The 26,942-nt window shown below is 45.8% G+C and overlaps 2 protein-coding genes across 2 annotated transcripts in view; both read left to right on the plus strand.

Annotated features, from left to right (window-relative positions):
• The window catches only part of LOC136157639 (KRAB domain-containing protein 5-like), a 52,870-nt gene that overhangs the window by 14,621 nt on the left and 11,307 nt on the right, over positions 1 to 26,942 (plus strand). The window lies entirely within an intron of this gene.
• On the plus strand, positions 3,927 to 6,994 carry LOC136161708 (zinc finger protein 420-like). Its single transcript, XM_065926733.1, has 4 exons — positions 3,927 to 4,270; positions 4,326 to 4,441; positions 4,632 to 4,890; positions 4,975 to 6,994. Exons 1-4 carry the CDS (start codon positions 4,065 to 4,067, stop codon positions 5,579 to 5,581), a joined length of 1,188 nt encoding a protein of 395 aa, XP_065782805.1. The 5' UTR covers positions 3,927 to 4,064; the 3' UTR covers positions 5,582 to 6,994.

Here is a 26,942-nt window from a genome sequence, read left to right on the forward strand (position 1 = left end):
CCATGAAAGGATATGACTGGTGCCATGATCTTCGTTTTTTGAAGGTTGCGTTTGAGGCCAGCTTTTGCACCCGCTTCTTTAAGTTTCATCAGGAGACTCTGCAGTTCCTCTTCGCTTTCTGCTATAAGGGTGTTATCATCTGTATATCTGAGATTATGGATATTTCTCCCTGAAATCTTGATTCCAATTTGTGCTTCATCCAACCTGGAATGTTGCACGATGTACTGTACATATAAGTTAAATAAGCAGGGTAACGATATACAGCCCTGACGTACTCCTTTCCCAATTTGGAATCCGTCCGTTGTCACATGTCCAGTTCTCACTGTTGCTTCTTGACATGCATACAGATTTCTCAGGAGGCAGGCAAGGTAGTCTCGTGTTCCCATCTCTTTAAGAATTTTTCACAGTTTCTTATGAGCCACATAATCAAAGCCTGTGGTGTAGTCAATACAGCAGATGTGGTTGTTTTTCCAGAACTCTCTTGCTTCTTATATGATCCAAGGGATGTTGGCAATTTGATCTCTGGTTCCTCTGCCATTTCTAAATCCAGCTTGAACATCTGGAAGCTCTCAGTTCACGTACTGTCAAAGCCTCACTGGGAGAATTTTGAGCCTGTGCTATTGTTTGAAATGAGAGAAATTGTGTAGTAGTTTGAGTGTTCTTTGGCATTACCTTTCTTTGTGATTGGAATGAAAACTGACCTTTTCCCATCCTGAGGCCAGTGCTGAGTTTTCAAAATTTGCTGGCTTATCTAGTGCAGAACTTTAACATTATCCTCTTTTAGGACTTGAAATAGCTGAGCTGGAGTTCCATCACCTGCACTAGCTTTGTTGGTAGTAATGCCGTCTAAGACCGACTTGACTTTGGATGCCAGGATGTCTGTTCCTAGGTGAGTGATCACACCATCGTGGTTATCTCAGTCATTATCTCAGATTTTTTGTATAGTTCTTCCATGTATTCTTGCGAACTTCTCTTATTATCTTATGCTCCTTTTAGGTCCATCCTGTTTCTGTCCTTTATTGTTCCCATCTTTGCTTGAAATATTCCCAGTGCCTCTAATTTCCTTAAAGAGATCTCTAGTCTTTACCGTTCTATTGATTTCCTTCCCATTTAGGTCTCCACAGAGCAATGAGTAGAGTTCCCCCTTTCTCTAGTCATAGTTTTAAAGTCTCTCTTCTTATTTAATTTGTTAAAACTAGTACTTTATTAAGTTTCTCTTATTTGTTTCAGCTTCCTTGGACACTGTCTTATGTGTCCTCAGTTTGTGATTAGTTCTTTGTCACTATCACTTATGATTTTTAGACTGAAGCATCTAATAGAACATTCTCAGAAACACGTGAGGCAAGAGGTAGATTTACGAATTATTAGGCAGTTAGGATTTGTGAAAGTGTTTGATGTCTCCCTTAAGAGGTCTAAAAGCGGGAAATAATTAGATTGCCTATCACCTCTGAATTCAGTGGTGTTTGGAGGTTTTTATCTTGTTTCTTCCCCTATAACCTATGTCTTTGCCATCTCATTTTGTCCAGCTTCAGTTTGCGGTCTCTCTTTTGAAGGCTACAGGAACCTAGTTAGTCTTCCTTCTGTTGTCTGCACCTTGGTGGGTGAGGTTGGTCCCAAAGTATGTGCCCTTATCCTCTTGATCTGGGGTTTGATTGCTGTTAACCGTGACCAGGGCCTGTTGTGGATATTCAGGGCTGTTTCCCCATTGTTCTGTGGTTGTTACTGCCCTCTCTCTGGTGGTGCCTGCTCCCAACATAGTGGAACAGAGCCCCCAGACCTGAATCTTAGCTGTGATTCTGATCTGTGTTGTGAGGCAAGTGGGACTGGAGCACCCGCACATGGAGAAAAGTCACTGAGTATTACTTCTCTGGGGATGTTCACTCAGGGTGTGCTCTGGTTCCCCCTCCCATGAGTTCTGCAGGCTCTCATGTGATGTAGTGTTGGCACTGCTCTTGGCCCCACCTTAACCATGGGCATGATGGCCCATGGCCCTGGTGTCTCGCAAATGTTGTTTTCACAAGTCACCGGCATAGATTCAGTGAAGTCAGGTCTTGGGATTGCATTCAATGTGGAGCTGGACCCTCTGGTGCTCAGGGGCAGCTCAGGCTCTGTCCTGGCCCAGCCCCCTTGTGTGGGAGCCCACAGAGTCTACAGCAGCTAGAGCTACCCCTGCCTTGACTGAGAGAGCGCTGGTAGTTGATTCAGATTCTCTGTACGGGCTGAGGTTGCACGGGCGGTCGTGGGTGTAAGACCGTGGCTTCTGTTGCTGCAGGGAGAGGTGTCAGCTTTTCTTCTTCATCCCTGGGGCTCAGCTGTGCTTTCAGCTCCATCTGAGCATTTGGGAAACTCACAGGTGTCTTCTCCTGAGCTGCCCCAGGGCACAGGAGTCTGCTGATTATGGAGGAAGTTGATGGGGGAGGCCGTGGCTGGGGACTCAAGAGACCTACGTGGGTGGAGTTCTTCATAGTCCTTGGCGAGCAGGGTCCAGCACAAGGGACAAGGGATGCAATGGGCTTACTCGTTGGGCATCACTCACCAATGCCACTCTGCTCTCTGGTGGTTCAGGGTTCCACCACAAGCATCCCGTTTGCAGAGCTCTTCCCACAGCCCCATCCCTTCAGGATGTTTCCTCACAGCCATCCTCAATCCTCTGCCTGGGTCTGTTTTCTGAACCCCACATTTCAGCACCCAGCCCTTGTCTGCAGTGGTGGACATGCCTCTCATGCTGGGTGGGCAGTGCCGGGGTCAGGACCCTGTGTGCAGGTCTCACCCTGTCCTGCTGCCACACGCTGGTTGCCATGTTCTCTCCTACAGAGAATGAGGCTCTCCTGTCCAAACTGAGTGCCCGACGAGGGGCTTCCCCGAATGTGGAAACCTCTTCTCACTTTCATCTCCCCGCAGGGTTGCAGGCCCCATCCCACTTCCTCTCCTCTTCCTTTTCCTTCTTTCTCGTGTCCTACCTGGCTCAGCAGGAATCTTTCTTGTTTCTTTAGATTTCGAGGGATCCCTGCTAGTGTTCAGCTGGGCTCTGTGAGAGTTGTTCCATTTCTCTTTCATTTGCGGAGAGAGAGATGATCTCCACATCTGCCTATGCCTCTGGCATCTTGATACTTCCACCTCTATTTTATTTTTAAACTAGCTAATGGTCATCAATTTTCTCTAAATCTTTAAAGGTATTCACGGAGAATAGCAAGTAAAATTATTTGTTATTCGGTACCTTTCAGCTATGTCTCCACAAGACACCCAGGATTTGATGCCAAAGAATCCAACATTAGAAGATGTATCCTCAAAAACAAACCTAGGAATATGTCAAATATTTCACCTCAGAAACGTAAATTTAATGAAAGCCTGGGAATATACGAGAGTATATGAAAAACAGAGAGAATGCTTATATGGACAGAAAGAAATGGAGACAGTTACACATAAAGCTAACACTACTGCAAAAAGAAATGAGCAATGCGAGTCAAATTGGGAAGAACACCCACTTCAGTCGTCAACATCTGCCGAGACGTGTAAGTGTTTAAGAAAAGATTTCCATCCCTTTTTGAGACATGCATGTTCTCTAAAATGAAACCTGGAAAATCTGGAAGGTAATCTAGTCTCTACTGCAAATACACATTCAGACAATTCTGAACTTAGGCTTCGACTAAACATACATTCAAGCATGTCTGAACACCTACAATTTAACAATGGGTGGGAAAACACACAATCTAATCAGTTGGAGGGATCCGTGAGCAGGGGGTCATTTTTCTTCCCCCAGCAAATATTTTTTCTCCATTCCAAGATATATAATGTTGACGACAATGGAAGAGATGCAATCCATCATTGTTCAATACATATTGTGATATGGTTAATACAAAGCAACGTTGCATGTGCAATAAAATGAGTCAGACCTTAAGTAAGAGCTCCAGCTCCAATAATTACAAGAGTATTTTTGGTGGACGGAGAACGTATTCAGGCAATGAAACTGGGTTGAAGGAGACTCCAACCTTAAGAAACATCAGGGACTCAAATCTTCAATCAAGGATTCTAAAAGTCATAAAGGTAGAAATGCCTTTCATCAAATGTCAGGTTTTTCTCTCAATAAGAGTACCTGTACTGAAGAGAGGACTTGTACTGAATATGGTAAAGTTTCTAGTCAGTCTTCAGAACTTATTCAACTGCAGACTGTTCAGAATCCACAGAAAGAAAACAAGTGTAAGACATGTGGGAATGTATTTAGTAAGCCATCCAATCTAAATAAACATAGGAAAATTCATACAGGAAGGAAACCTTTCCAATGTACAGAATGTAGCAAAGCGTTTTAAAGGTCACTCAGTTCTTACTCAACATCAGCGGATTCATACTAGAGAGAAAGCTTATACATGTACAGAATGTAGCAAGGCCTTTACTTACAATTCAAGTCTTATTCAATATGGGCGGATTCATACTGGAGAGAAACATAAATGTACAGAATGTAGCAAAGCCTTTGTCTGTTCCTCAGAACGAATGGATCATCAGCAAACTCATACTGGAGAGAAGCCTTAATGTAAAGAATGCAAAGAATGTAAAAAAATATAAGTAATGTAACAAAGCCTTTATTCAATACTCATCTCTAACCTACCATTAGGGAATTCATACTGGAGAGAGACCTTATAAATGTAAAGAATGTAACAAAGCCTTTATTCAATACTCATCTCTAACCTACCATCAGGGAATTCATACTGGAGAGAGACCTTATGAATGTAAAAAATGTAGCAAAGCCTTTATCCGTTGCTCACATCTTACCCAACATCAGCAAATTCATACTGGAGAGAAAGCTTATCATTGTGCAGAGTGTGGCCAAACCTTTATTTGTCACTCAGAGTTAATTGCACATCATCGTATCCATACTGGGGAGAAACCATACAAATGTAAAGAATATTGCAAAGCCTTTATTACGAATTCGGCCCTTACTCAACATCACCAAATTCATACCAGGGATAGACGTTATACATGTAGAGAATGTGGCAAGGCTTTTATTAAGGTTTCTAGTGTTACTAAACATTGCCGAATCCATACTGGGGAGAGACCATATTCATGTACTGAATGTGGCAAAGCCTTTGCTTACAACTCAACGCTTACTCAACATCGGCGAATTCATACTGGCGAGAGACCTCATAAATGTCAAGAATGTAACAAAGCCTTTCCTCGTCTCTCACTTCTTACTCAGCATCAGCGAGTGCATACCGGAGAGAGACCTTATAAATGTACAGAATGTGGCAAAGCCTTTGGTCACAACTCAACGCTTACTAAACATCAGCGAATTCATACTGGAGAGAGAACTTATAAATGTACAGAATGTGGCAAAGCCTTTGCTTACAACTCAATGCTTACTCAACATCGGCGAATTCATACTGGCGAGAGACCTCATAAATGTCAAGAATGTAGCAAAGCCTTTCCTCGTCTCTCACTTCTTACTCAGCATCAGCGAGTGCATACCGGAGAGAGACCTTCTAAGTGTACTGAATGTGGCCAAGCCTTTGGTCAGAGTAGTCATCTCGCTAAACATGTGAGAAGACACTGGAGAGAAACCCTAGTAATGGAACATGTGCTGGAATAGGTTTTCCCAAAACATGCATCAGAAAACACAAGAGTTTATATAAGAAACCTACAGAGATGATGTAACAAATATGTCAAAAGGTATTTAATCAAATGTTAAATTGAAATAATTATCAGGGATTACATAGTAGAAGGCATGTCATCAATCCTCTTTTCTGAAGTTTCTCTGCAGGAGAATGACTGTAGGGAGTACTCCATAGTTAAACACATAGAAAATGGATATATTAGCATGAATTGTGAGATGAAGGTTGATGGTTAGAACGTTTCAATTCTTAGCAATGTATGTATGCTTGTTCACAGTGACGTGAACTGAGAGTATTTGAAGTGAATGTGACTCAGCACTCAAGTAATTCATACTATGCTTTGTTTCTGGTGTGTTTGCAAACGGAGGTTTTTGACGGTTTATTAAAGATTAGCCTTTTTATATTGTGTTGCAACCATTTCTATCTATCCTCCATTAGAAGATGAAGGGTACCATGATGTAAAATGGACAGTGAACATCTAAATGGAGGTGTCTGTCATTGATGTGAAATATCTGGGAGTTGCCATGATGTCAGTGATCTTTCAATCTTTCCATGTATTAAAGGAAAGCAGAAGCTGCTGGTAAGGTTTCAATGGTAATATCCTTGATTTGTAAGAAGAACACAATGACAGTTCACTGCAATATTGATGTATCTTTATAATATCAACACTAGTCATGAATATTTCTTGACAGTGTTGAAATAAAGACAGCTTCTGTGACAACCTATAAATGTATTAGAAACCCTTCCTAGGAAAGGCATGGAATTAGTGTATACCATGCTTGGTAAGTGCTTCCTAGGCTTTGTTTGGTAAGCTGTAAAAATCACAAATCTCACATCATTATAACAGAAAGATGAATATCTCTCTCTGTACTTTTGATCTGTATTTAATCATGGATCATACTGTGGATTGTAAAAGGTTTTATTTCAACTATGTGTTAAATTAACAGATGGTTATGAATACCAGTGATTGACTTTTAGTGTTTCAGTTGATTGTAATGAATGAAATGTTAACCCACCAGCAACAATAACCTCTCCCACCTTATTTAAGGTTGTAGTGAGGAGACCACAACGAACTCTTTGGTAACACAGAGAGATGACATATGTGGAAATTACTTTGCTCACTGGCTTTAAACTTCTCATAACTTCATATATATTCCCTCATTTCTATGTTGTATCTCTTCTCCCATTTTTTAACTACTTGGATACTGTGATGGTTCTAATAAGAAGGATTATATAGAGTATTGTTGACAGTTTCCCTAAACTGCTCCATGCTGTTGCTGCCTCAGCATCTGTCTGGGGAGCAGGTAACCTGCAGTTCCCTGAACTCACAGAAGGCAGTCCTGTGAGCACCTGCACTAGATGATCATCTTCCTTGAGATCAGCTGTCTTGCTGAACCCCAGGGTCTATTCACAGGCCCCCCTTCAATCACACTGAGAGAGTCACTTTCTAGGGAGGTTGACAAGTCCGCGGGTCCTCAAGGAGAAAGGGATCTGGAATTCTCGAAAGAAAAAGCATTTTTCTTTTTTACTCTATATTTCTGAGGATTATAACAATAATCTACCCTGCTTGATAACAGTCTCTGAAAAAAAAATTCTGGAGAATAATGTTATCTTAAAAGGTAAATTATTGGAGTGGGTCTAGTGAGGTCTTTACAACCTTCAGAAATTCTTTTGATTCCCTGTAGTAACTAATTAAAAGGATATAACTCCATTGCTAACACTAGTGAGGATGCATTCTTTCTGCCCCTCTGATGTCTATGTCAAAAGCTTTCTCTATTTCTTTTATACTTTAATAAAACTGTTACACAAAAGCTCTGAACAATTAAGCCTCGTCTCTGGCCCCAGATTGAATTCTTCTCCTCAGGAGGCCAAGAATCCAGGCGTCTTTCATGGTTCTGCAGCAATCTTTCATCTTGGGGTCTCATCCAGGATTCTTCAGGGCAAGGTGAGGATGCTTGGAGGTCTGGTAGGTTGTGCTCTAGTGAACACGTTTCTGCTACACTTCACTAACTCGGCAGTGTGCTTGTGTGAATGAACGAGATTCCCTGCGTGAAGCAAGCGAGGAGGCCTGCTCTGCGGTTCCTCGGTGACCTCATACGCCTTAGGGCAGAAACCTGTTGGGGATTTATACCGACCTGCCAATGACAAGAGGCAGCCAATGTCTCTTTCGGGCACTGACTAGAAATGGGCAAAGCGTGTGGACCGAACTCTCCTTTCTCGGTCAAACTTTCCAGTTTCTTTGGCCATTTCATGACTTCTTGGGAGCTAGAACGATTAACCTATCTGTCAAATCCTAGACTTTCAAGGGACTTGTGATCTATGCTGTTACTGTGTGCTGTTACTTCGCTCCCCCACTTGGACTGGTAGTCAGGAAGCGCCTAGCTTCACTAGGAATGGAAAGTCAGGAAGCGCCTAGCTTCGCTAGGTATGGGAAGTCAGGAAGCTAGATGGAGCTCTCACTCCAAGAGCATCTCTGAGGATAACAGTTACTCAGATCGGAAGTGCAGTGGGTTTCTTCCTGTGGTAACACGCTCTCAGTGGACCAGAGGCCGCTTTCCAGGAGCTGTTGTCCCAACTCCTAGTTCTTTCCGTGGAATCGGAATAAGCTGGAAGGTTGGCCCTAATAACTCAAGAACAAAAATCACTTTTTCCTCACAGGCGAGCCCTTCTCCATCTCTTTTGCTATCGCTTACACTGGTGCGATGATGCTTGGAAGGAACATCTCAGTTTTATGTTTGTATCTGTCTTATTGTGGTCAGGAATATAGTCAGCGTTGTGCCCATGCACTCAGGTGACGAAAGTTTCCCCCAGAGGTCTTAGCTTGGGAGGCATTCCGGAAGGTTACTCTGATGGCACCCCAGGTGGCATCAGAGGCAAGCAAGGCTTTAATGGCGAGGAGCTGGACGTCAGTCAGGGATGCCATCAGGTCTGCCCCTGGTGCATCTCCACCCCATCTCTGTGGCAGAACCGGGAGGGACGAATGCGACGCCTGGATCGGTAAGGGACAGACTAGGTCTGACCAAGGAAGGAAAGCTTTGGAGTAAAGTCTGTCTACACCGCGATCTAGAGCAGAGAGGGACGCCTCCGGTAGAAAGATGGCCCTGGCCACTTTTTTTCTCTCTTACAGATGGGAGCTAACTATTGCAGCCTCACTCCTTTGAACTGTATCCTGAAAAACTGGGATAGACTTGATCCCCAGAGCGTAAAGGAGACACGCCTGATCTTGCTATGTGATACTGCATGGCCACGGTATGCTTGGAGGATGGCAAACGGTGGCCAGTTGGAGGGTCTCTTAATTATAGTACTGTTTTTAGACCGGTTCTGTAGAAAACAGGGGGAATGGGTAGAAGTAGCTTATGTGTTGCCCTTTTTCTCACTGTGAGGCATGCCAGACTTATGTCCTAAGAGTATAGATTTGACTGTGAAACCTTCAGCTCCCTCCTTTCCTCCTACTTTGCCCCCATACCTGGGACTCCCACCTGAGCAAACTGAAAGTCAGGGAACCGCCCCCCACCCCCCACCCCAGGAAGGTTTGCCTTGATCTCAGTAAAAACACAAACTGAGGTTCAAACGGCCCAAGTAAAGGTCCAAACAACTCCTATCCCAGTATAACTTCAGACTGCTCTGGTTTCAATAGAAACTCAGACCACCAAAGTAAGAGAACCTCAGACAGCAAAAACTAAGGGTGAAATACAGGATGAGATGGAGGACAGGAAACAGATTAAAAAAAAAAAAAAAAAAAGGTTTCTCCAATCTGTGCCTGGGATGGTATGCGCAGAGCAGCCAGAGAGGCTGAGGACAGCCACACAAGTTGTTGCCTCTTCATGAAGTACCCATCGGGAGAAATAGTCTGTGAGAATTAATAAGCTGTACTCTTATCAAGAAATATAAAGAATCAAGGAGGGTCTGGGAGACTATTTAAAGGACCCAGCAAAGTATATCGGAGAAGGCAATGGCACCCCACTCCAGTACTCTTACCTGGAAAATCCCATGGATGGAGGAGCCTGGTAGGCTGCAGTCCATGCGGTTGCTTAGAGTCGGACACGATTGAGTGACTTCACTTTCTCGCATTGGAGGAGGAAATGGCAGCCCACTCTAGTGTTACTGCCTGTAGAATCCCAGGGACGGGGAATCTGGTGGGCTGCTGTCTATGGGGTTGCACAGAGTCAGACACGACTGATGCGACTTAGCGGCAGGAGAAAGGTATATTAGAGTTTATACTTAACTGAAAATATGTTATCTCAACAATTTAGGGACCATATCCCCAAATGGCAGAAGTAATTATGGAATGAAAACAATGTTCTTTTCCCTTGGAAGCATAATTCTAAAAGAAATGGAAGGAATGAGTGTGTCAATATCTCAGCAGGTTGATAAGAAGTCCGGGGGTCCCCAAGGAGAGAGGGATCTGGAATTCTCAAGGAGGAAGGAAGGACAAAAGTTTGTTGTGTGTTTTTTTTTTTTTTTTTTTTTTTACCCCATCTACATTCAGTTCAGTTCAGTTGCTCAGTTGTGTCCGACTCTTTGCAACCCCATGAATCGCAGCACGCCAGGCCTCCCTATCCATCACCCCCTCCCGGAGTCTACTAAACCCATGCCCATCGAGTCGGTGATGCCATCCATCCATCTCATCCTCCGTCGTCCCCTTCTCCTCCTGCCCCCAATTCCTCGCAGTATCAGGGTCTTTTCCAAGGAATCAACTCTTCGCATGAGGTGGCCAAAGCAATGCAGTTGCAGCTTCAGCATCAGTCCGTCCATTGAACACCCAGGACTGATCTCTTTTAGGATGGACTGCTTGGATCTCCTTGCAGTCCCAGGGACTCTCAAGAGTCTTCTCCAGCACCATAGTTCAAAAGCATCAATTGTTTGGTGCTCAGCCTTCTTCACAGACCAACTATCACATCCATACATGACTACTGGAAAAACCATAGCCTTGACCAGACAGACCTTTGTTGGCAAAGTAATGTCTCTGCTTTGTAATATGCTATCTAGGTTGGTCATAACTTTCCTTCCAAGGGGTAAGTGTCTTTTAATTTCATGGCTGCAGTCACCATCTGCAGTGATTTTGGAGCCCCAAAAATAAAGTCTGACACTGTTTCCACTGTCTCCCCATTTAGATCCCATGAGGTGATGGAGCCAGATGCCATGATCTTAGTTTTCTGAATGTTAAGCTTTAAGCCAACTTCTTCACTCTCCTCTCTCACTTTCATCAAGAGACTTTTTAGTTCCTCTTCACTCTCTGACATAAGGATGTTGTCATCTGCATATCTGAGGTTGTTGATATTTCTCCCGGCAATCTTGATTCCAGCTTGTGCTTCATCCAGCCCAGAGTATCTCATGATATACTCTGCATAGACGTTAAATAAGCAGGGTGACAATATACAGCCTTGACATACTCCTTTTCCTATTTGCAACCAGTCTGTTGTTCCATGTCCAGTTCTAACTGTTGCTTCCTGACCTGCATACAGGTTTCTCAAGAGACAGGTCAGGTGGTCTGGAATTCCTATCTCTTTCGAATTTTCCAGAGTTTATTGTGATCCACACAGTTGAAGTATTTGGCATACTCAATAAAGCAGAAATAGATGTTTTTCTGGAGCTCTCTTGCTTTGTCGATGATCCAGCGGATATTGGCAATTTGATCTCTGGTTCCTCTGCTTTTTCTAAAACCAGCTTGAACATCTAGAAGTTCATGGTTCACCTATTATTGAAGCCTGGCTTGGAGAATTTTGAGCATTACTTTACTAGCGTGTGAGATGAGTGCAATTGTGCGGTAGTTTGAGCCTTCTTTGAGGTTGCCTTTCTTAGGGATTGGAATGAAAACTGACCTTTTCCAGTCCTGTGGCCACTGCTGAGTTTTCCAAATTTGTTGGCATATTGAGTGCAGCACTTTCACAGCATCATCTTTCAGGATTTGAAATAGCTCAACTGGAATTCCATGACATCCACTAGCTTTGTTCTTCGTGATGCTTTCTAAGGCCCACTTGACTTCACATTGCAGGATGTGTGACTCTAGGTGAGTGATCACACCATCATGATTTTATGTGTCGTGAAGATCTTTTTTGTACAGTTCTTCTATGTATTCTTGCCACCTCTTCTTCATATCTTCTGCTTCAGTTAGGTCCATAATATTTCTGTCCTTTATTGAACCCATCTTTCGTGAAATGTTCCCTTGGCATCTCTAGGTTTCTTGAAGAGATCTCTAGTCTTTCCCATTCTGTTGTTTTCCCCTCTTTCTTTGCATTGATCTGAGGAAGGCTTTCTTATCTCTCCTGACTATTTTTTGGAACTCTGCATTCAAATGGGAATAACTTTCCCTTTCTCCTTTGCTTTTCGCTTCTCTTCTTTTCACAGCTAGTTGTAAGGCCTCCTCAGACAACCATCTTGCATTCTTAGGATTATATAAAAATAATCTATCCTGCTTGAAAACAGTCTCTGAAAAAAAAACCTTCTGGCTAATCCTGTTACCTTAAAATATAAACTATGGGAGTTGGTCTAGTGAGGTCTTTACAACCTACTGACATTCTTTTGATTCACTGTAATAACTATTTAAAAGTATATAACTCCAGTGCTAACACTAGCGAGGGGGCCATCTTTCGCCCCTTCTGATGTCTATGTCAACAGCTTTGTCTATCTCTTTTATACTTTAATAAAGCTTTATTACACAAGAGCTCTATCCAGTCAAGCCTTGTCTCTGGCCCTGGATTGAATTCTTCTCCACTGGAGGCAAAGAATCCCGGCATCTTTGTGGTTCAGCAACAACCTTGCAGCACCCTCAAGGAGCTCACCAGAATCCTTTCCTTGGTTTAAATGGATTAATCCGCAATCAGCTTAGGGAGCCCAGAGCACTTCACCCAGGGTAACTTATAAAAGCTGAACTGCATGTACTCATGTTTTCTTTGCCTGATTCTAGCTTTGACCTCTCTCAGGAATTCCCTCCCTAAATCCTCCCCTACAGAGGGGTCTCAGGTGCGATGAGTGTGAGGCCTTGAGCTCAGGACTCCTGGATGTTGGTTTGGGGGAAGAAACATCAGAATAAACGGAATTTGCTGATGACTCCATTCATGGCCCCACTGTAGACCTGCAGATTCACAAGTTCTTAGGGTGGGGACCTGACCACCGGGGATTTCTATTCACTGAAATGGTTCAGAAAGAATATTTAGGCGAGAGGTTTGCATCTGGTTTCCCCTCAGGATCATGTGACCAGCCTCGTAAATGACCTGACTGATGCCCTCCCCACAGAGTTTTGTGTTGGTCAGTGAGGTGGGTAGGCAGTACTCCGTGGGATTCTAAGGGGAGCCCCGGGTTAAGACTTGGCTCCATTTGTGAGAGCTTAGGCCAAGTTTCAGTCCAAGGAGAGGCCGCAGGGTTGGTCTAGCTGGATTTGGACCGGGAAAGTCAGTCAGCTCACATCGTCCGTGTGAGCAGAGCATTACGAGCTCTCTATGTGCAGAGAACAATCAAGAACTTGGTTCATAGGCTGGTCTCCAAGTAGGAAGTGATTTTTCTTGAATCTCTCCTGAGACAGAGGACAGGAGAGGTCGGTCTTCTCAGCTTTTCAAGGTCCTTCTGTCTGTAGGAGCAGTGGTTGCATTTAAAGAGCTGTGCTGATGCCCTCCAATGTACTTTCTCAAAACTCAGAAGTGCGTTTGCAGCATAACATCCCAGAGGAGACAGAGCAGGAGAAAGAAGAGGAGGGAATCGCAGCTTCTCAGGTCAATATCCTGTCCTGGGTCTGGGACTGCATCTGCTTTTCCTTCTAAAATGTCCGCATTGAGAAGGAGCAATCCTTTAGCTCTCTGCTCCTAATTTTTCTTCCTGGGGCATTTGTCATCATCTTATTTTTTTCTATTTCTTTTTGTAATAGTGATGACCTGCCCTTTAGACTACTTCCTTGTGTCCCAGAGCCTTTTCTCCATTGTCTGCATCCTCACTTTCTTTGGAGTATCATGAATTCTCAACATGCATAAGAAACTTTCAACTGTTGAAAATATTCTTTTAGTGAGAGATCAGTCACTCCTATCTGCACTCCCATTGTGACGTGATTTGGTGTTTGGATTTTAGGGATGTTGGGAAATGCAGTGATGACTACAGAAATTATGATTTTTACAATATGACAGTTTGTTTTCAGCAAATATAGCTATGGTTTTTTTCAGTAGTCATAAAAGGATATGACTTGTTCAGTCGCTCAGTAGTATCCGACTTTTTGCAAGCCCATGGACTTCAGCTCGCCAGGGGTCCCTGTCCTTCACCATCTGCCAGAGCTTGCTGAAACTTTTCCCATTGAGACGGTGATGCCAAACAACCATCTCATCCTCTGTCGTCACCTTCTCCTCCTGCCATCAATCTTTCCCAGCAGTAGGGTCTTTTCCAATGAGTCAAGTCTCCACACCAGGAGGCCAAAATATTGGAATTTAGCTTCAGTGTCAGTCCTAGAGGTGAATATTCAGGATTGATATCCTTTAGTGTTGTAACCACATGTTTCGGGAAACAAACTCACTCAGGAGGACAGTGCAGATACTGGAATGCAGTTTATTACTCCAGCGGGCCCAAGGCAGAGTCTCCTGTTAGCCAGGGACTGCGACCGGTTTTCAAAAAACCTTATATACCTTAAGTGTACGTGCTCAAACCCACCTCCCCAAATTCCTTGAAACTAGACTGGACAAGGTAAAAGAGAGAAACGATTGAAGTTAACCCATGATTCAGGTGTCATAAGCCTGGATAGTTAAGCACTGGACATTTATCAATAGGCCTGTGGTCATACCCTGATAAGCATGATGGGATTTATGACTTTGTTCTGTTACAGAGATAATTAGCACATTCTTTTAGGCGATGGACAGTCTAGGTACAAGTCCTGAGGCTCCTTCATCTGGGGGTCTGGTTTTCCATTGCTATGTCATTTCCATAGATACTGAGCATATAGTTCAGAGTCCACAGTCCGACCCAAGATGGACTCCTGCTTTCAAGATGGAGCCTGTTCTGTCTGCTTCCTCCTTCAGGAGGACTGGCTAGTTTGATCTCCTTGCTGTCCGAGGGACTCTCCAGTCTTCTCCAGGACCACAATTTGAAAGCATCAGTTCTTAAGTGCCCTGCCTTCTTTATGGTCCAAATCTCAAATGACTATTGGAAAGACCATAGTTTAGGCTAGATGGACGTTGTTAGTAAAGGATGTTTTTGCTTTTTAATACACTGTCTAAGTTTGTCATAGCTTTCCTTTTAAGAGGCAAGCATCTTTTGATTTCATGGCTGCAAGGACCGTCCGCGGTGATTTTAGAGCCCCAAAGGAGAAAATCTGTCACTGTATCCAATTTTCCCCTCTATTTGTTATGACGTGATAGGACCAGATGTCATGATCATAGATTTTAATGATGAGTTTTAAGCCAGCTTTTTCACCCACCTCATTCACGTTCATCAGGAGGCCCTTTAATTCCTCTTCACTGTCTGCCAGTAGAGTGGTATCATCTGTATATCTGAGGTTATTGGCGTTTATGCGGCAATCTTGACTCTAACACTAAAGAAACCTTTTCTAAATGCATGTCTCTGAGCCTAGGTGAAACAAAGGCCACGATTCAGAAGCCACCAGTTATTTCCCATTTGGTAAGTGCTGAGGAGCTGGGGCGCGTGGGGATGGGGTGGGGTGAGAGATTGCCACCCACCACTGTTGCTCAGACTTTGGTCCTTGAATAGACTGATTCATAGAGGGTGTGAATTAGTGATCAGGGAGCCCCCTCATCCATTCAGAAGTCAGGGTATGATAGGCTTCGGTCTCTATGTTTGTTGTTGTTCAGTCACTCAGTCGTGTCCAACTTTTTGAGACCCAGGGACTACACCATGCCAGGTTTCCCCTTCCTTCACCGTCTACTGGACTTTGCTCAAGTTCATGTCCATTGAGATGGTGATGCCATCAAAATCTCTAGTCCTCTGTTGTCTCCTTAGAATCAGGATGTGAACAGACAAGGAAGAAGCATTGGCACCAGATAGCTAGATGCATATGAAAGAAACCATTTCAATAATTTCAGATGCTTCCATCTTCCCATACAAGGAAGATCATTAAATCTCTTCATGTGAGAGATGTGTTTCCTTTACATTAATTCTCACCTTTAATATTCAGCTTACCTGCCCCTTCCTACAGACTTGTATATAGTGTGGCTCCTGCCATGCTTCCTCAGCATCATCTGGCTTGGGGTCACCTGACACGCTGTCTCCTGGGCTCAAGTCCGAACATTCCCACCAAATAGAACCTAACTCTCAACGTTGAGGCCACGGGTATTTTTTCTCAGGCTATAGTTACTCACTTATTACTTAACTCAGATCATTATTTCCTTTGGTGATCATGAGATATGCATTTAAGGCATCATTTTCACAGCTATTTCTCCATTCCCATACACACTTTTGGACTTCCAAGTTTGCAATATGACTAAAGAATCTAAGTGCCAATGCAGGAGGCCTAAGAGACCTGGGCTTGATCACTGGGTCAGGAAGATCCCCTGGAGGAGGAAACGACATTCCACTCCAGTATTCTTGCCTGCAAAATCGCATGGACAGAGGAGCCAGCTGAGCTACAGTCCAAAGGGTCACAAGGATTCAGACATGACTGAGCGTATAGGCACATACATTTTTAACCTGAGTTTCGTTGCTGCCCCTGGTTTAGTTTCAATGAAATTTGTGATGGTCAAGAGAAAAAGTTCAATTTTTACATGACCTCCTTCTCCTTCTACCTCTGTGACTCAGGTTGCTTCTTGCAAAATCCGTATCAGGTAGGTCTAAAAAATGGGGCTCACAATACTGGGAACTGGAGCTTATCTTACTCACCCTTGTCTTGCTCTTTGCAATCACCCTAGCACCTGCAAAGCTGCAAACCTGCTTAATCATGCCTGTATGAAAACTCTTGCACCCCTTTTTGGGGCTCGGGTCTTGGAGGGTTAACTCCTCTGGGCCCACCAGTGTACTGAACTGGAGTTCTCCAAGTCTCTGAGTGTGGTGCTTGGTTTTCGAGTACTGGTTTCTGCAACATTTCTGGAGGGCCCAGCGAGATTCCAACCACGCTGGCCCCTTGAGCCACTGGACTGATGGCTCAGCCAGGTCAAAATGAAGGAGCCCCGAGATGAACAAGGAAGCGTGACACCTGATGGTATTCCCGGAGCGTTGTTCCAACTTTCTGGATGGCCGAGTCCTGATTGGACCCATTCAAGGGCTAGACCAACTCACCAGGATTGGCCACGGGTCAGGTAAAGCCCTGGGGCCAATCCCCAGTCAGGAGATCTTACCCCAATAAGCAGAAGAGACTGATCACCTCCTTGGAGCTCCCAGGAATGGAGCATCAGATAGGGAGGCCTGGGGACTCAGGAAAAGGGTGGTATTGTGATACGCTCTGAGTGACCTTGTATGCATGATTGCTGATTGAAGTGAAAGTGAGCTTCACAGTTCAGGACTATGGAGCCTAAAAGGATCCAAAATCTGCAGTTCCGTGAGGACCTCAGGGGACTGAAAGGCGATGTCGGTCTCTGGGGGACATGATCTCTCCTGAGAGGCTGGTTCGGGTTGGGGGTTCATACCAACCTGCCAGTATTAAGTGAGGGCTTCCCTGGCGACTCAGACGGTACAATGTCTGCCTGCAGCGCGGGAGGCGTCTTCAGTCTCCCTCGGGAGAGTGGCCAGGCGGATGGAAAATGAATGTGAACGAGTGTGTGGCCTGATTCCCTCGAGCTTCAGGCTCGATTGAGTGGCTTCACGGCATTCATGGCTGTGGAGTCCGAGTGGGCGCTAGCTTGCAGTTCCATGGCGACCTCATATGGCTCAAGGCAGTGTCTGCCTCTGGGGGACCGAGTTCCTCCCTGCGAGACAGATCTGCATCAGGGGTTTATACTGATCTGCCAATGCTAAGAGGCACCTAAGATCTCCCTTGGGCGTGGCCAAGTGGACACCTAAGTGGTCTCCTCTTTGGAGGGGGCGCCCACCCTTGTTTGTCTTTTTGTCACCGACTCGGACAGGATACACAGGGCGGGAGAAATGATCGGTTACTGGTTATTCTGTCGACTGACTCCTTGAGCGGACATCTAAGAGATTAGGTTTTCCTCAAAACCCCGCCAGGTAGATTAGATTTGTCAACATGAGTGGAAGCTCCTCTAAACCAATAGTTTTACATTGCATGAGAAAGAACTTTAAGAATGGCGTTGGAGGAGATTTTGGAGCCAAGACGACCCTTAGGAAGCTTTGTGACTCATGTGAGCTCCTTTGGCCAGCCTTTGCTGCTGGGTGGCCACCAGAGGGCGCTCGACCTGCCCACGGTCCAAGCCGCGCTCCAGGTCGTCACTGGGCCTCCGGGACATCCAGACAGTTTCCACACATAGACTCCTCGTTTCTAACAGCACAGACCCTGCCCCCACGGGCAAGATTTTGCCCAAACGGACAGGAACAGCGTAGTGTATCTGTGGCCCGATCACTCAGAAAAAAAGAAAGATGGGGGGAAAGCCCTATATTCCAGGGAGATGCAGTAGAAGACCCACTGATGCCCCCGCCACACATTCCCCTGACTCCACAAGCCCCAGCCCAGCCAGCGCCAGACCCATTGCCAGACAGTCCACCTCCCTCCCTGGCCCCGCACCACCTCATGAGCAAGACTCCAGCCCCGAGCAAGGAGGGACGCAGCTCCGCTCAGCCAAACAATCTAACCAGCTGGCCTCAGCCTGGCAGATATCACTGAGAGAAACTGAAGGTCCTCAACAAGTGACCGAGGATGACTCAGTCCAGCCTGACCGTTCCGTCCTCTATTACCAGCCCTCAGCACTACTGATCCCCTAAACTGGAAACAGCATAACCCAGCATGCTCTGATAGACCACGGGCTATGACTGACCCCTTGAGTCCATTTTCCACACCCACCAGCCTACACGGGCGACTGTCACCAGCTCCTCGTGTCTTCCTTCACCACTGGGGAAAGACGACGCATCTCGACAGAAACCCAAAATGGCTCGGAGGACAAGCCCCTGCAGAGGTGTTAGATGTAGAAGGATGGGCATGAGGAGCAATGCCAGAGCCTAGACCTAATTGGAATTTCAATATCAGAGAAGATAAGAAACCCTGGGTTGCTACCGTGATGCATTTCTACGTGGACTTCGAGCGGGAGTCAAGAAGCCCACCAATATGTCCAACATTACAGCGATAATACAGAAAGTAGATGAGACGCCCCCCGATTTCTATGAAAGACTGTGTGAAGCGTTCCGGACATACACCCTGTTCGACCCTAGACACCTGAGAATCAACGAATAAACACTGCCCCTGAGGCTGAATCCTGCGCAGACATGCGACGGAAGGTCCAAACGCTGGACGGCTTTGCTGGGATGAATGCCACACAGCTTCCGGAGGTAGCAAATAAAGTCTTTGTGAACTGAAACCATGAAGTCCAACAGGAAGCAGATGAGAGAATGAAACAAACAAACAAAAAAGAATGCAGCAGCCCTGCTAGCAGCGGCATTGAGGAGCTCAGTTCTAGTGAAACAGGCTGTTCTCGCGTGGAGAGGGGAAACGAAGAAGAGACAACCTTTAAGCCACGACCAGTGCGCCCACTGCAGTGAGACCAGACACTGGAAGAAAGAGTGCCCCCATCGCAGAGGGACATCTAAAGGGTCCAAGAAGTTCAGTCAACCCAACACAGAAAGGTACCAGCCTAAGCCGGCCTTGCAAAACCTTATCGGACTCGCTGGAGCAGAATCAGAGTTGGGAAGACCCAGCTCCCTGATCCTAGGCCCCCGGGAACCCACGATCTCAACGAAGTTGCGGGCCAATCAATGACTTTGACGGTGGATGCCGGGGCTGAACCCTCCGCGGTAACCACAGCTGTGGCTCCCCTCACAGGCTGATCAGCGACTCTTGCTGGGGCCTCGGGGGACATGACAGCCCGCTCACTGTGCAAGGCTCATGCGTGTCAGCGAGGGGGCCATCTGGGGACTCAGGAAGTTCTCTACTTACTGGAATGCCCCATTCCCCCGCTAGGGGGAGACCTACTGGTAGAGCTGCGGACACAAATCACCGTTCCCCCAGAAATCCTGTGAGCCTCACTCTGGGGAGACAATCGTCTCTGATGATGGCCATGGCCGCGTGTCGGGAACTGCCAGGACGTGCCCTGGCCGTGACAAGATCACAGGACGAGAAAGGAACCTGCAAGGCATCTCTTCCCCTCGGGGGTGTCCCGGGGGCCCGGCATGTCCCTTTCTTCCTTCTGTCTTACTTTTGTTGGGCTTTCTATTAATTTTTGGGAACATAATATATAGTAATAAGGCCTCCCTGGAAAAGTCCAAGCCTTTTTGGAAATGCTCATGATTGCTCTGGCTCAGGACTCGATCACAAACATCAAGTCAAAAAAGAAAAGGCCACAGGGAGAGTTTGGCTGCTTGCTTAAAAGATTATAATGTTCTAGAATAGAAAAGAGTAGAGGCATTTAGGTTTAGAAGTAGATATACTGCTTTAGTTTACTTGCTCCTTGGTTGAAAGGGTTGTCATTATTGCTATTTCCTTGCTGCTATTTGTTCATTGATTCCCTTTCTTTAAACAACATCGGATATTATCGGTATTTTTGTAGAATTAGAAAATGGGGTACATAGGATTTCAATAGAAGATTTATATTAACCAGCTTCACTGCCATTTTCTCACTATTAATAGAGGTGTTTTGCTGCTTTAGAGGTGTTTTTGCTGTTTAATAGTTAATCATTGTTAATTGAGATTTTGTGGTTTCAGGTAAAGAAAAATATCAGGTTTTTCTCATGGTACTCTTCTCAGAAATGTCAAACATGTTACTGTGACCCTTCCCATGTGTTGTTTTATTACCCAAAGAATTCATACAGTATCTGGAATCTATGGAACATTATTTTTCTTAGAATGAGAATGTTAGACCATTGAGGCAAGAAGACTATATATAGGACATTTAAAAAAAAAACCCTGTAATCAGGGACGTTCTAGATGAATGCATAGGGGAAAACCATGGGGACAAAAATATTGACAGAAGCACGAAACACTATCTGATGCAATATGTGGTGGCTTCAGGGGGAGGCAACGTTCATTCTATAAAAACTGAGCTATCCTAGAAAAAAAAAAAAAGAAAAGCTACCTCTTCTTCGCAAACTTCTGTGTGTGTCTGTCTTCTTCCTCGCCGACTCCACTCATCCCTTGCGTATTCCTGGTCCTGCCAGGGCTGGACCTCGGCAACCCTGCCTAGGGAAGATCAAAGACAGCTCTATACTTCGGGGAGGGAACAAATAAATCCCCCCAGGATGCTAATAGAATTCCCTGATGTCTGGGCAGAGAAGGCGCTCCCAGGTTTGGTTAATAACCATGTGCCCATTATAGTGGGCCCGAGGCCAGAAGCCACACCAGTCAGACGGAAACAATATCCAGGACCACGGGAGACACGCCTGGGAATTCGGGACCACAGCCAAAGCCTACGAGATGCCGAAATCGTAATCAAATGTCAGTCTCCTTGGAACACCCCACTCTTACCAGTCAAAAAGTCTGGAGGGAATGACTACAGCCCCGTCCAGAACCCCCGAGCCGTCAACAGTGCAGTGATCATCATCAATCCACTGGTCATAAATCCTTACAGTCTCCTGAGTTTCTTAGCGGCTCAGACATGCTCTTCACCTGCCTCCATCAAGGATGCATTCTTTTGCCTCCAACTGTCACCAGCCAGCCAGCCCTCGTTTGACTGAGTGGGATGACCCACACACCGGGAAAAAGACACAGCTGACTTGAACCAGACTGCCACAAGCTTCAGGAACTCACCTGCCCTGTTTGGTGAACACGTGGCTACAGACCTTGCTGCCTCTCCCAGAGACACTTTGAACTGCACCCCCACTCCAGCGCAGGGATGATCTGGTGCTAGCCGGTCCCTCCAAGGGGACTGCTGGAGGCACCAGAGCCCCGACGCCTCTACCCTACACCTCAGGCCACAAGGAGCACGGGAATAGGCTCAGATCAGCAGACAAGAGGCCGAGCACCTCGGGTTTGTCATCTCCAAAGGGCATCGGGCACTTGCTCATGAGACCAAAGAAGCCATCTGTTCAAAACTTCGGTTGAAAGCCAAGAAAGAGTCCATGAGTTGGGGCTGCTGGATTCTGCTGATCTGGAGACCAGGTTTCTCTGAAATAATGGAGCCTTTGTTTATAGCCACAGCAGGGTCTGGTAAGGACCCCCTGGGTTGGGAACCTGAACAAAGAAAGGCCTTCAAGGAGATTAAGAGACTCTTGAGCAGCGCTCCAGCATTAGGGCTGCCAAATAAGACAGGGGGCTTTAACCTCTTTGTACATGAACAAAATCACACTGCACTGGGGGTCCTCACACAAACAGCTGGGCCATGGCAGGGCCCAGACGCATACGTGTCCAAACCACTGGATCCAGTGACCGCGGGATGGCCGCCACGCCTCCGGGCATTGGCTGCCACTGTGATTCTGGCCAGAGAAGCAGATAAGCTTACACTAGGACAAAATGTAAATGTAAAGATTCCCCATGCTGGTACTGCCCTGAAACAGGGCACATAAGTGGCTGGCTGTGGGGCGCTGCAGGGATGCGTCCAGTCTGTGACAAGGTCACGGGACGAGAGAGGAACCTGCAAGGCAGCTGTTCCTCACACGGGGCTGCCCCAATATGTGCCCTCGGGAGTCACCGGGACGGACCCAGACCGTGACAAGGTCATGGGATGAGAGAGGAACCTGCAAGGCAGCTCTTCCCCTCGGGTATGTCTCTTTCCTCTTTCTGTCTCACTGTTGTTGGGCTTTCTATTAATTTTTGGAAATGTAATATATAGTAGTAAGGCCTCCCTGGAAAAGTCCAAGCCTATTTAGAAATGCTCATGATTGCTCTTGCTGAGGACATGTCCATAAACATCATGTCAAAAAGGAAAAGGAAAAAAAAAAAAAAAAACATTTAAAGAAAGGAAAAGGCCACAGGCATAGTTTGGCTGCTTACTTAAAAGATGATAATGTTTTAGAATAGAAAAGAGTAGAGGCACTTAGATTTAGAAGTAGATATACTGCTTTAGTTTATTTGCTCCTTGGTTGAGAGGGTTTTCATTACTGCTATTTCCTTGCTGCTATTTGTCCATTGTTTCCCTTTCTTTAAGCAACATTAAAAAAAAAAAAAAAAAAAAAGGAAGATTATGGGTATTTCTGTAGAGTTAGGAAATTGGGTACATAGGATTTCAATAGAAGATTGATATTAACCAGCTCACTGCCATTACATGACTATTAATAGAGGTGTTTTACTGCTTCATAGTTAATCACTGTAGACTTTGCAATTTTAGGTAAAGAAAAATATCAGTGTTTTCACATGGTGCTATTCTCAGAAATGTCAAACATGTTTGTGTAGCCCTTCCCATGTATTGTTTTATTGTCTACCGAATTCATGCTATATCTGAAATTTGTGGAACGTTGTTTTTGTTAGAGTGAAAATGTTAGGCCATTGAGCCAAGAAGACTAGTGTATGGGACATTCAGGAAAAAGCCCTGTAATCGGAAATGTTCCAGATGAATACACAGGGGAGAAACATGGGAAGGAAAAATATTGATAGAAGCACGAAACCAATATCTGATGTAATATGTGGTGACTTAAGGGGGAGTTAATGTTCATTCTATTAAAACTGATCTGTTCTAAAAATAAAAAAAAGAAGCTTTTTCTTCCACAGAACCGTCTTTGTGTGTTTGTCTTCTTCTTCGCCGACACCACCCATCCCTCGGGTATTCCTGGGCCCGCTGGGGTTGGACTCCAGCAGCTGGCCAACTCCAGGATGATTCACTATCAAGAACTGCTTTCCAAAAACCCATGGGTCCAAGTCAAGACTGTGTGGACACTGAACCCCACCAGTTTTTGCCCACAGAAGCAGGAACCCCGATCATAACCGTAAGGAGCTCATAGATGAGATTTACTCGAGCAGGCTGGGCCTGATGGACATTCCCCACTAGAATGGAGAACTGGAACTGTTCACCGACGGAAGCACTCACTTTTATCCAAGACGGGCAGCGCAGAGCAGTCTCTGCCTTAACAAGAACCGATGAGATAGTGAAGGCCGAGGCCTTGCCACAAGGGTGGTCAACACCGAGGGCTGAACTGTCGGCACTCGCCCAGGCGCTAAGGCACGCCGAAGGGAAAGGAGCCAACACGTATACCGAGGCAAGGTATGCCTTTTGCTACTTTAGATGTCCATGGAGCTACTTATAAAGAAGGGACTATTGACAGAGGGGGAGGGAGGAGATTACAAACAAAAAAGAAATTCTTCACCCTTAGAAGCAGTCTGGAAGCCTTGCCAAGTGGCAGTCATCCATTGTAAAGGCCATCAGCGAGGAAGTGATATCAGCAACGGAGATCAGTTGACTGACCACTCAGCCAAGGAAGCAGCGACCCATCCGAGGCCAACAGTGGAACCTGAGTCAATCGTTAAGGTCCTCTTTGCACCAGAAATGCCTCCATCCCCAAAATATGCCAAGGAAGAAGATCAATGGGCTCTAAATGAGGGAAGAATAAAAGAAAAGGAGAGCTGGTAGAAGCTCCCAGACCTAAGACTCCTTGTGTCCAGCAATATAGAAATCCAGCTGGTAAAACAGCATCATGAGAAAACTCCTTTAGGAAAACCTGCGCTGGCGAGCTTACTGACCCACTTCTATTTCGTCCCTAAGCTCCCAGCCCTATGCGTGCAGATCAGTGCTAATTCTGTGACTTGTGCTCAGAAAAACGCCAGTCAAGGACCAAGACCCAACCCAGGGGTGCTGACCGTTGGAACACTGCCCTTTGAAGATGTAGAAGTGGACTTCACTGAAGTCAAGCCCTATAGGGGCTACAAGTATTTCCTTGTGGTAGTCTACACCTGCTCAGGATGGGCTGAAGCGTACCCCACATGCACTGAACGGGCACGAGAAGTGGCCAAGGCCCTGTGAAGAGACATGATCCTGAGATATAAGCTATCTCTCTCCCTAGGGTCTGACAACAGGCCAGCATTTGTGTCTCAGATAATCCAAACCTCATCCGGGACACTGGGCCTCAAATGGAAGCGTCACAACGCTTACAGGCCTCAGAGCTCAGGGAAAGTTGAACGCATGAATTGTAACCTCAGGACTACATTTGCTAAACTCTGTCAGGAGACCAGTAATCTTGGATTGACATGTTACCCCCCAGCCTGACTCCAAGCCCGATGCACCCTGAATCCTCAGGCTATTCTCCCTTTGAGATCTTATATGGGAGAAAACCCCCAGTGATAGGAAAACTCAAGGGAAACTCCCAACAACTAGCTGACCTGGAGATGTCCTGACACCTCCATTTCCTGGGAAAAGTCTTCCACCATATCACCCGAGAAACCTTCGAAAGGACACCCATTCCTTTGGGCAATTGGGTTCATCCCAGGCATCCAGGAGAAGACGTAGGGGTTGAAGACTGGAAAGAAGAACCATGTCAGGCAGGAGACAGGCCCTCACACAGTTGTTCTGGCAACCCCTAGTGCTCTTAAACTTACGGGCGTCATCCCTTGGATCCACCAAACCAGAGTCAAGAAGGCAGCGGCTCCCTGTGATGAGGACACCTGGAAAACAATCTGGGACCCCAGAAAGCCCCTCAAGGTCTGGATCCAAAAACAATGGAACTCACCCACCAAAGATGCTGCGCCTGCTCTAGCCGCCCCAGAAGCTGACTAGTCACGTGCCATTCACGCACGGCAGAAGCTTGAGGATTCTTCAGCCTTGTTCGTGCCACACTCCGGCAGCTGGCTGGTCAACTCACGGAAGTTTGAGAATCTGGCTCTCAAGATATCACTGGATTTTTATTGTCAACTTTGGCCTCTGTTCCTCATTGGTATTATTGTTGTACACTTTGCTACAGGACTAGCTTCAGTAACGCCCCAGGACTGGGATATGGGTCAGAAGGTGCGGTTAGCTGTCTGTTAACTCACCGAAGTGGGAAGCTTCATCCTAATTAGATGTTTCTATGACTGATTCTCCCTCCTATCTAAATCGCTAACAGAATAGCTTACCCCACTTCATGATAGGCTCAGTTACTATAGCCGTGACAACTCAGAGATGCGGAGAAAACCTTTTGCAAGTGCTCAATTACCTGTTATGTGCAGGCTGCTTTGGAGCCGTTTAGTGTCCCTTGCTGTAATGGATGGAGCCATTCCTTTTCCATCATGCACCTGTGAATATTACAGTCAACCCTTGGAAAAATCCCTTACTCAACCATCAGCTAGAGCAAAGTATAGATAGCCTATCCTATAGGCCGATCACCTTCTGCCTTCATAACCATGCGGTGTATATCCAGGGTCCTGAGTGCCAAAAATTGTTCCCAGCTGTGTCCCCCACTGCCTCTACCTTTCCCCCACCAGAGGATCCAAACCCCGGGCCGCACCCCGACACCATGGCATTGCCATCATGCCCCTGTACTTCCGTCTATGCCCAAATGCCATGTAGATGTTACAACCCAGAACAGCTGTCTGTCTGCCAAATAAATGGAAAAACCTACTGGACAGGGACAATAATGCAGACAAATGAAATCACGGACCAACTTTGCCCTTAAAAATCAGGCTCTGCCTGTTGGTAGTATGACACAGGTTATAGAGTTAACTCCCCGTTAAACCTTCATCTGTAACAGATTCTCAATGCAACTCCTCACCTTCTATACGACACCAAACCCAGCTGGCCAGGGATTGCTGGCTTTGCTCATCCCTAGGAGCTTCATGGTATTTAGCTATACCAGTAACATTAAATATTGCAACAGCCATGGGAACTCTGATAGATCCACCCTTACAAGGGCCAGTCTTAAGGACAATTGAGTTAACTCAAAAGACTCCAGAATGCTTTACAAATGATGGAGGAAGTGAAGTTGTAGGCAATTTAGCCAGGGACGAATGTAATCAAACTGTAAAATGTGAGTGGCCCACTCATCTTGCCACAGACACAATATGGTGCCGCCCCATCAAGGCCTTTGCTTTGTTTGTGGGACAGATGTTTACTCATGTCTACAAGTCAATGGATGGGTATCTGCACCTTAGCTTTCCTCGATCCCCAGATGAATATTGACCCTAACAACCAGACTCTCACTGTACCTCTGACAGCACAGACTTGGTCAAAAAGAACCATCCAGCTAATCCCCTACTGGTTGGTTTGGAAGTTTTGGCTAGTGGAAGTATTGGAATAGGAGGCATTGCTTCATCAATCACCTTCTACCATACACTATCCGAGGACTTCACATGAAGGAGGAAACAGAACAGGCTCTGTCTTGAAAGCAGGACTCCATCTTGGGCCGGACTGTGGACTTTGAGCTATATGCAGAGTATCTATGGAAACGACATATCAACTGGAAAACAAAGGCCCCCAGGAGACC

The sequence above is a fragment of the Muntiacus reevesi genome, chromosome 2 (genome assembly GCF_963930625.1).
Source record: "Muntiacus reevesi chromosome 2, mMunRee1.1, whole genome shotgun sequence".
NCBI lineage: Eukaryota > Metazoa > Chordata > Mammalia > Artiodactyla > Cervidae > Muntiacus > Muntiacus reevesi.